General features: G+C 43.0%; 1 protein-coding gene across 1 annotated transcript; it reads right to left on the reverse strand.

Annotated features, from left to right (window-relative positions):
• Window positions 1-2089: 2089 nt before the first annotated feature.
• Window positions 2090-7418, reverse strand: LOC124654106 (glutamate receptor 2.9-like). The gene is made up of 4 exons (XM_047193138.1): window positions 6939-7418; window positions 4938-6223; window positions 3659-4366; window positions 2090-3128 (listed from the first exon to the last, which is right to left on the reverse strand). The coding sequence occupies exons 1-4, from the start codon at window positions 7207-7209 to the stop codon at window positions 2490-2492; spliced, it is 2904 nt and encodes a 967-aa protein (XP_047049094.1). The 5' UTR covers window positions 7210-7418; the 3' UTR covers window positions 2090-2489.
• Window positions 7419-11341: the final 3923 nt, after the last annotated feature.

Genomic DNA, 11341 nt, shown 5'->3' on the forward strand with positions numbered 1-11341 from the left:
TTTTTTTTTTCGAAAGAGGGCAAAAGCTTCTCCCTATTCATTCATTAAGAAGAAGTTTGGGTTTGTTACAAACCAAGCCAAGCTCGGGAATAAAAGAATCACTCTCGCGGCATGAGTGAACCCACATGTTTGGCACCCGCTAAGCTGCAAGAACCGTCTCACTCTTGATTTTAGAAACAACAAAAGACGGCATAGTGGCGATACCCTAGTATTGCGCTCGTTCCAAATCTCCCATGACGTAAGCATGGTAGGCGAAACAAAGGATTTCCTTCGAGTGCCATTGGGATAGATCAAGCTCAACCACAACTCCTTCACCAAGTCAAGATTGGACCAAGAGGAGACGTCCACCGAGGTTAGACAAAGCCAAGAGATGATGGAACTCCAAATCCTCAAAGAATGATGACACTTGAAGAGTAGGTGTGCCGCAGTTTCGGGCTCCCACTTGCAAAGTTGACAAGTGCCACAATTTGGCCACCCTCTTTTTTGGAGGAGGTTGGCCATCCAAGCCCGTTTTTGCAAGATGAGCCAAGCGAAAACCTTACACTTTGGAGTAGCCCAATTCTTCCACACCATCTCCGACATAAAAGAGTTGATCGTGCCTTCAAATTGAGCCTTATAAGCAGAGGCTGCCGTATAAACTCCGGAGTTTGTGAATTTCCCGGTGATATCATCCGCGGTACCGTCAATCAAGTGCATCTCATTTACCTTTGACCAACGCTCCAGAAACTCAACAAGTTGGGCCGTTGTGGAGACCTCATTGGTCTTAAGCTTGGCAATCCAAAACTCATGGTGCATGCCCTTGATCACCGTGAAGTTTTTGCGCTTTGAGTTGGCAAAGATGGACGACACAATATCCTTTGGTTTCCTCCCATGAAGCCATGGCACATGCCAAAATCTCGCGGTGCGTCCGTCTCTGATGGGAATTGTGGTTGCCGCATAGAAGAAATCCATATCCGCTTCATCGCAAGGATGATCATTACCAATCCAAACCTTGGACGGGTATTTACAAAGAAGCAAAGAATAATAAAATATGAGCACAACACAAATTGACCCGGTGAAGATTGATGTCAACAATTCACAATAACAAAGAGTTATGCAAGTGCTTATGGGCAGAGATGGTACATGCAAATTCACTGCAGGAGCAAAGCAAGAAAATGTTGGAGTGTGGAATAACTTAATGATCCGGCTACACTCGAAGCACTTGGCGTGCTGGATATGAGTCACTCTGCCTCTCTGCCTAGCTAAGGATTGCAATGTTCAGAAGGATCACATAGTATAATGCTTTTTGGAAACATCAAGTCGAGGGTACAGTGCCGTTGTATTTGAGGGATACAATTCCGGCGGGGTGCGGCGGAGAAGATATCTACTGCTCCATGGCACTTGTGTGCTACTGGATTCCCAAAATCTGAGCCCTCCATTCTTATTTAAAGGACATGATTTAATGTGACCACTAGACCTGCCCCCACCGTCCCACATATTTGAACAAGACCCTGTCTTTTTTCATAATGTTGTACATCATCCCCCTCTCTCCCCTAGAGGATTCAGTTCATCCGAAATCGCCTCTAGGCTAGGGTGATTGTGGAGTGTGTGAAGCTCAGCTGCTGCCAATATTGTTCTAACCTGGAAATACTTGGGTAATTCCATGTTTAATTGAACTTTCAGTTATTGGATTTGGATCAGCTGGACTTAATTAGTGTACGGGGGTTCATGTTGTGATCACTAAATTAGGATATACAAAATATACCCAAACCGGAAAGGAAAATACTTAGATAAATTGAGTTGGCTTCTCAGCATGTGCAGGTGCAGACCCGTGTTATCCGGAGCCGGCGGCCGCACATTCTAACGTTTGAGACAATTTGGGGCTGCGATGGGAGATATCAGGGATTACACATCCCGTGCCACAATTTGAATAAATATAGGGACTAGCCTGCAAATATTTGGTGGTGGGAGCGGAGAATCTGAAGCAACACAAATAGTTTTACACAGAAATATGAGATAATACTCATGAGTCATGAGCTCATACTCACAGCATCAATTTAGTAATACCTAGAGTTCTGCTTAATCTGTTTTGTCCATAGAACCACAGGTAAATGGAACGTTTCATTTCAAGTGCCTTACCAGTTGCTATCATCAAACATACAGTAACAGTGCCAGAATGCTAGAGAAGAGAGATCAGCAGTAAACAACAGTAGTCCTGGAGAACAGCATCAGGTCCCCCCAACTTACAATACTACGGAATTTGGCAGTTTGATGGAATTTTGCGGCATGCGGAAATGAAGAAACAGGCCAGTAGTAATTTGCATGTTTTTTCGGAACCACGAGCTCCAGATCACTAGCTCCTCATAACTTGCGTTAATTGCTAATCTGGCAATGCCTTACATCAAGCTAACGCGTTCAAAAGAGATACTGTAAATCTTAAATATATATATCGACAGCTAAATGAATAAAATAGTTGCAGGGATCAGTAGTTAATGCGCTCATCTAGTTGTTCATTCCATGCTTATCTGTCTCCTGCGGATTGAGCTCCCGCTGCGAGATAAAGAAGCTACTCCACTATGCCCACTCCCAGAATGCATGTACGCAAATGACAGTGGTTTTGCGTCCTGAACGGCAACTTCTCGACCTGGTGTTCCTACGTCTGGTGGGCTTCCTGTATCTGTGTATGAATCCAGGTTCGTGATAATGTGATTAGGTGGGCTTCCTGTATCTGTGTCTGAATCTGGTGGGCTGGCTGGGCTCTCAACTGTACCACCAACATTTGCCATTGCGGGCTCATCTTTAACTGGAGTATTAGAAGGACTATCGCTCTCGTGGAAGATCTTCAAGAGAATGGCAAGCCATGTGCGCCATGAACTATGACTGCTGTCACTGTTAAAATCATGTCGGTGAGTATAAACGGTGATGACAATGTGCAGGATTAGTGCCAGCATTGAAGATGCTCCAGTGATGATGAACAATCCCTTGAAGCTGTTAAGTGTAAGGCTGCTTGAAGTTTGGGAGTCATCTTTGTCGGGGCATGACGTAGGGCCATATAAATCTTTCTGCAGCTCATCCATGGTCCCATTTGATGCAAATTTCAGTATTCCCCTCGAGATATCAGATGTGAGTGGAGAGCCTCGAGTGAATGCCTGTAGAAGTAGCACAAAAATGAGGATCGGAGAAGGTGTCAGGGGTGAAATACAAGCTGGCATACTGCTCAGATGATTATATTACAATTTCTACTGGCACAAAATATAGCTGGGGAAGTTACGTAGGTCATTCATGCAAGCCCTTCGACTGATCATAATGGTGGCTTTCAAAATGGTTGACGGTCTTACTAAAATGAAAACTCAATGAACTTCATACAATTCAGTGTACTACAAAGAGAAAGTTAAAGCAAACTAGATGAAAGCCTTATCAAGTTATTCCAACACTTCAAGAAGAAAGCAAGCCTTATATTTCGTTTTTAAAAAAGGAAGCCCCATATCTCCCAATAGAAAACCTATAATATAGCAGCACTTTCCGCAGAACATGATCATGCATTTTACGCTCTTTGAAAAATGCAATTCAAAGAATGGCAGGAACTATAATGTTAACCAAAACTGTAATTGATTGAGCACTAAGATTTAGGATGCCAGAAATATGCTACTGTAAAAAACCCCGGAAAGATGGTACTCACATAACCAAATCCATCAAACTTGTAGGTTGGTCCAACCATAGTGTAGTCTCGGCAATACTTTTTAAGGAACACCTTAAGGTATGGTATCTCATCAACAATGACGGCAACTCTCCCAGATGACAAGGCCTCATTGTATTCCTCAGGGGAATCGAAAGGAATCACCTTTGATTCATCAATTTTCAACCTTTTCAAAAGCATGGGCAAGAAAGAATCGTTGAGGTAGCCAACATAGCTCCCGTTCCTGATAATTTCTTCCAGATTGGTGACTGTTGGCTGAAGTTGTTCCACTGTGAGAATTGAGCTTAAACTTGCAGTGTAACTCTGCTGCACTATCAGCACCACGAAAAGCCAAACAACAACTACAATTCTTGATAAGTTGTTCACGATCTTCTCCCTATGAGCAAACACAAGAGTTGAGAAGGAGAAGTACAAGACAGATCCAATCTGACTTGCTGGGGGGCCTCTGAAGTCTTGATTTGTTCTATGCTCAATACACCAGACTACAAAACCTGTGAAGAAAAAGAAGGCCCCAGTTCCTAACCATAGGTCGGTGGTCAAAGGCTTAAGGAATGTCCATGCAGTCTTCTTTCTCCGGTCCAGGACCGGAACCAGCATGCGCACCCCTGACTCTGTGTAAGGAAGAGTGAAGTCCACATATAAAGAACGATTGGCCAAGATTGTTATATCACCTGCCACTGCATCATATTCCTGCCAGTAACAAATTTAAAGTGAGTTCAGAAACTTCCGAGCACGGGCTATACTGCTTAACAAGGCTATGGTGCCCATATAACTGTACAGATATGTTAGTTAGTTGGGTAATGCTAGTCATGCAAAGGTATTTTCCCACAAATTAGGAAGGGTAAATTTTTTTAGAACACAACAAAAGGGAATTGTACACTTCTGATGTTAGGAGCTGATAACTAAGTACTAAAATCGTTATTAATATTTGGGAGACTGCCTGCGGCTTGGGGGTAATAAGATAGAACCGCCACTACTAAAGTGCAGATAAGCTAAAAATGCAAACAATTAAGTTCAATCCACTAAAGAAAAGTCAACAAAATCCCCTAAAATATTAAAGTGACAATTTTACAAAAAGAGGAATATAATCAAAAGCAAAATTAAAACTATAAATTGTTGAACATAGACTTTTTGTGTGTGTACACAGATTAAACAATCTCATAGTACAAAAAAACTGCATACTGAAGATCAGTTAAATAACTACAAACTGCTTGCTTTGTATACTTGAGAAGAAAACAAGGAAAGCTTAGCCGACTCATACCTCAAGATAAACACTGTAAACTAGGTCGTCATAGGTTCCTTTACTATGTCCTGTCTCGTCTCTGAACTGCACATAGTTACGGGGTACATCATAGGGCAATGATTGAACTACCGCCTCAAACACATCGATGCAGAAACCCATAGCTTTGCCATTTTCAAATCTTACAAATTCATCAAATCCAGCCTTCACAGGTACAGCAATTTGGAGAGTTTTATTCACTGGAAATAGCCAACCTCTAGGTGCAGCTTTATTATATCCTGGCCATATGATGGTGTCAAGATCAACCTTTGTATTTAGACTACCAGAGATGCCAGATCTCGGAGTCCAGAAGCCAACCAATCTTCTCTTCTGATCAACAATGTTGATTATCGTGTAATTTACTGATACTAACTGCATATCTTTGATCTGAAATTTCCCACTCATACCCGAAAAATTGACCTTCAGGAGTGCATCTCGCAGTTTTTCAGCACCCTCTGAAGTATCTATTCTGTCAAAGTCAGTGGACCCGTTGTTTCTTACAGACGGCTGGAAGTCTGCATTCACATATCCAGCCTTCTCTGCTGCTAATGCTATTGCCCATATGGTATCATAAGCATAGAGGCCAGACACTGTGGGCTCACTTAATGAGGTGCCTCGATTTTCTGATCGGTACTTGTTGCGCCATCTCTGTCTAAAGTTTTGAACTTCCACAGTATCTTGAACATGAGGTTTGACCCCAAGGACTCCTTGCATCACATCAAGAGCAGGAGACCCAACCACATCAAAGATATCTGTCAAGCCATACGCGGTAATCCAGACATAGCCCTGGCCCATCATTCCCTCATCCTTAGCGAGATTGAAAAACTTGAGGGCTAATGCATGCGACATACGCACAACAAACACAGTTGTCCAATTGAGTTTTAAGTTTGAGATAGCTCTCCTCATATCATCCTCTGTATCTGAAGGATGGATCTTACACCTGTATGAAACACGAGTGTCTACTTGTCTGAGGGCGTCAACAAGGTCAGGTATGAATCTGGTATTGGAATCGTCATCCTCAAAGACAGGCACAACTTCCCTCCAATTGTGTTTCTCAACAAGTGAGGCGATAGCTTCTGCTTGGGAGGAATCATTCCATGCCGTCCGGATGAAGTATGGATTTTGTCCGAACTGAGACGGACAATCTGCAGAGAATGAAATGACGGGAACCGTTGATTTCTTCCCAAGCTCTGCAATAAATTTAGCCTGACTTGACGTCTGCGGTCCAACAATCGCTTGCACTCCGACATTTTTCAGTAGATCGAGACCTGTAATTCTTATATTACTTAGGGAGAGATATTACAGCAAATTAAGGCGTACTATCAAACAAGTGCAAGGAAAACATACGTATCAATACTGAAATTTGCAATGTGCCTAATTCATAACACATATATATTGATTTAAAATATCTCCGAATACGCAACGCCAGATTTACCCTCAAAAAATAAATAACTAATTACTCTTACATGTTCAAGACTCGAGAAATTCTACACCACGTTTTGGTTGATGGCTCTAGCTTTTTAAATGTCCATAAAATCAGGAAAGCGCCAGCTCGAATACTTCAGTTCCAATCTAACTTATCCTTGGCATGGGTTATCACGAGTTCAGGACAAGTCTTCTAGTTGGGGTTCGATGGCTAAGGCGTACCTTCTCTCTATTCCGCGGAGCGCGACACAATGGTATCGCGACAAACAAGTCAATGAGGCGAGGACGAGCCGGGGCGCAGTGCAGCGGCGACCGCCGGCGGGATGGGAAGGGAATAGGGCAACCGCACCGCCGCCACCGCTGCTGGACGGCATTGATTTGCCGTTGATGGTCAGATGGGCCAAACCAGTCTAGTGAGAAGAGAAAGAGGGGAGTAATCTACGTTGCTCAATGCGACAACGCCCAACTCGGTCCACTAAGAAGATTCGGCCTATGTTTCAGAACTTCCATGTTTCTACAAGAACTTCCATGTTTCTCGGGTTGAGAGGTTTCGTGTACCTGCGGCCGCGGCGTCGATGGCGTCGGGCCCGGTGTCCCTGAGGTGGAGCTTGAGCCTGGTTCTGTAGCGGGCGTAGCGCGGGTCAGCATAGAACTCGTCCAGAGCCAGCTCGATGGAGGTCCAGCTGATGTTCCCCACCCATGTCGTCCTGTCCAAGATCACGCCCACGTCCACCACTACCTGCGCCGCGGCACCGGAAGCGCCGGCGGCGAGAAGCAGCAGGAGAAGGAGGAAACCGCTGTGGCGCCGGAGAAGCGACGCTGCTCCCATGGATGCCTGGAGAAGTAGCAGTAGCTCTTTTGACGAAGCTGCTATTGCTTTCTTGCGGACGCCTTTACATGCACACGCCAGCCAACTCGCTTCGTCGAGACCTTGACCGGCATTCGTCTCTCCGAACTCACACCCAATCGATTGCAAGTTTGATTGATGAATGAAAAGTATTAAGAGGACCAATTGGCACCGGCCGTGAAATTCTCCACTCCAGGGTATACTTGCGGTACTCTTTCTTCGTTCAGAAGATAGCGTGGTCAACTTAATCAGCAAAACCCATGCCGGCCGCGCTGCAGCAACGTGCAATCGTGGCTCTTTCTGGGACACAAGATAGCTAATGGTAGGAGGCTTGAAGTAAAGAAAACCAAATGCTCGAGAAATCAGATATTGCCATGCCAGCAGGCGATGGCTACAGCGACCGGAACCGGGAGAGCCCGCCGCGCGCGTGGACGGTGTGGGGTCAAAGTTGCTGACCGATGACCACACACACCAATGGTCAGTTGGTCACCCTCGCCGGGGATGATTGCCAGATCGATCGACATGGTTATGGCTGGCTGAATTTTCTGCAGCAGCAGCAATCCACAATGAGAACTCAATACATTCAGTAACCAGCCAAAGATAAGCTCGATAATGAGGCGGGAATTAATGGTAACTGATCGAGAATTTCAGAGCAGGGCATCGATGGGTAGATCTCTAGGTACGGTATCGCGGTCTGAGTTGTCCATGGATTTTGCACTCATTCTGGCCTCCGTCGACCGGGAAGAACGGTCAACAGTTGAATTCACCTAATCGCGTGCCAACACACAAGAAATGGATTATAGTTTTTTCGTTGGTACCAATCAAAATGGACCGCATTTGCCTATTTGCCCAGTTAGTTTTCATGAAGCTACGATTCTGTTTTGATTTGACTAAACTCAGTATGCAGATCTAAGAAATAATAATATTATTGCAATGTAACGATCAGACGCATTGCCCTTAAATTAGTGATTTTTTCTGTTCATTCAAAGGACGTGCTCTCGGAAGACTTCCCACACAGAGTTTTATAGAAGCCCCGTCCCAGAATGCAATGTTTTGAAGCTCCGCCTCCATGGAGCTCTTTAAAAAAATGAAAATGGTATTTAAAGTTCTATTTTTTTTATTTTGGAAAACAATCCTACATGTAGAAAAATTATGTGTTCCACCCTTTTGAATGAAACCCATACAAAATTGAAAGAATTATGCTCTAGAGAAATGTTATTATTTAATTTCATGTTAATGATTAATGCTTATTTTTTATATTAGAACTGCTATGTTTCTTGAATATGACTATGGAGAGACACGATATGTGCCCTCTCGGTAGTTCCATTGCTAGTTATTGATCCGAAAGAGTTACGGGGCCATGTCTGCATATTATGAACCTGGGTCACACAGTTAAGTGCCACCTTTCTCTTGAGTGCAAGATGTATTAGGAGGAAGAGAGAAGCTCGTCGGAATAGTTTCGGTGATATCGATACTTTCGGAGGAGAACTAGAAATGTTCTGGAGGCATGAAAGAATGTTTCATTAATTATTTAATTAATTAAATAATCAATGTTATTTTGTGTAAATAATATGCACAACCCTAGGTGCCCCTCCTCCCAACTTGGAAGGCTTGTCTGGGGACTAGGGTTTTGGGAAGCCCCACATCCCCTTGGTTGCGGACCCTAGGCACCGCTTTCACTTCACTAGCAGGGGGAACGCTCACTCGCAGCTGATGGCTCCCAAGTGCAGGAGATCAATTGCAGTATTTTTTAATAAAAAAAGATTATCAAACCCACGAGGAGCTGGAGGTATTGGTTAGTGGATTTGATGAGAAAACAATAATAATAAAGCTGTAGTGTTGGTGTTTTGTGTGTATAGTTTGCAATAAAGTAAATTGCTGAAAGTAAATTGCAATATGTAAATGCTCTCGATGAGAGAAAGCCCAATCCTCTATGCGGCAAGAGGACAAGCTCAAGTGTGGGTGTGTTTATATGAGACAAAGGTTCCCGAGGGCGGCATGGATTTATTAGCATCAGAGTACTACACAACATGGTAAATATTTTGTCAAGTTTCATTCAATTAGGGGTGGTACCTAAATTAGGTGCAGCCATAGATATGAGCAAACACACCCCTTATGATGGGTCCTAGAGCAATTTTCATGAGCAAGTATAGGAAACATTAAGACATAAATTTCCCACCATAGCAATAAGATCATTGGTCCCAGACATAAACCCCTCTAATGCAACTCATAGTATTGGAAAACAGTTTCTGTCATTCCATCCCTTCCAACACACATTCATTACACTTTAGTGTAGCCCTATGAGCCCATATAGGTGAAGTAATATGCAGTCAACGCTCGCATAAAACCATCGTAGAACAACATAAAAGATAGAAAACTTAGCCAAATACTCATTGCACATCATAGAATCATAGCTAGATCATCATATGCCCTCAGGAACACAGGAAACTACTCACAAGTGCCAAACATGATATGAACCAGAGGCATAATGGTTATAACACAATCTGAATATATAATCTCTCCACCAAATAAAGAAAAAGTACCAAGCACAAACATGCAACTAGCCTCAAAACGATATCGGGATTAAATTTAACACAAACTATGCGGGGGATGAAGTCGATCTCGTAGATGTAGATGGTGGTGATGATGGTGCTAACGGAGATGTTGATGGAGATTCCTCCCCCCAGCCAAGGAGGAGAGGTGATGTCATTGGTGTTGATTTCCCCTTCACCGTAGGCATCGGTGCTGCAAGATCTGCCCTCTCCCGGAGTAGGAGAGGACCTTCGCCTCCGCCTCTATAAATCTCGGGAAAAATATGGCGTAAGTTTTTGGGCGAAACGGAGGCTCTGGTATAAAAGGGGGCCTGAGACGATGCCCGAGGTTCAAACGAGCTTGGGTGGCGCGCCCGGCTAGGGTGGGTGTGCCACTTGGTCCCGTTTGGTCCCCGTGGCCTCATTCGCGTACTTCTTTCACTCATGGTCTTTCTCCAGGTGAAAAATTGAGCAGGTAATTTTTCCTCGATTTTTAGGTGTCCAGAAGGTCCCTGAAACAATAAAAACGAAAATGGAAGTTTTCTGCCTCCCAGGAAATATATATCTCTTATAAAGCGGAACCCCACTAGAGGGTCATTTAAGTTGTCTATCTCAACATGCAAGCTATCCACATCATCCATTCTATTAGCCATCCAATTGTCCATATCATCCCGCGCTAACATTCATTAATACTCTACACGCAAGCCACATCATCTATTTTTTGAGCCATCCAATTATCCACATCATCAACTTTTAGCCGCCAACTATGTAACCATTTCAAGTCAGTTTTTTTTAGTTAGCCTCTTGACTACTTACGCTAATTGAATCATGCATGTTCCTACAAATAACATCATATTCCAATTAACTTATATCATTTTGTTTTTACAAAATAGAGTTATCAGAGAAATTCCCGCTGCAATGCGCGGGGTATCCTTCTAGTAAATACCAATGAAGGGTACTTTGTAGGAAAATCCCAGAAATCAACTAAAAACGCATAAATAATGGTGTATGATGGAATATATCAATGAAAACTAAACATATATGTGACAAAAATGATGATGTAAAATGCACGTATCAACTCCGCCAAGGTTAAACCTTTGCTCGTCCTCGAGAAAATAAGCGAATAGATCGTATCATGCATCAATGAGCTTATGGTTGATAAAGAGAAATATGAGCATTGCATCATCAACTTATGCATATTCAATTATATTGTAAGATATCTCAACTAACAACCATACAAATGTGGACTTCATATAGTAGAAACTCTAGCAACTACCACTTATCATTTGAACAAGACTAACCATTTCATCTTGGACAACTGAACAATGTTTCATATGCATCTACTAACATATAGCATCTTAATATGCTTGGATTTTTAGCAGCTTTCCTTTTCTTCTACCTTGCCTTTGTACTGAAGATAAACTCTCATAGAGCAACTAGTAACAAGAAGAGAATTTTTTTAAACAAGAAGATAAGCATGAAATTCGACTTTGTCAAACACGTTGCCATGTTTTTAATGGGAATAGTTAATAGTCTTGCCTCCTAGTAACCAGTATAAACCCTATTCATGGATTTTTCAATCA

This window comes from Lolium rigidum, chromosome 5 (genome assembly GCF_022539505.1).
Source record: "Lolium rigidum isolate FL_2022 chromosome 5, APGP_CSIRO_Lrig_0.1, whole genome shotgun sequence".
Lineage (NCBI taxonomy): Eukaryota > Viridiplantae > Streptophyta > Magnoliopsida > Poales > Poaceae > Lolium > Lolium rigidum.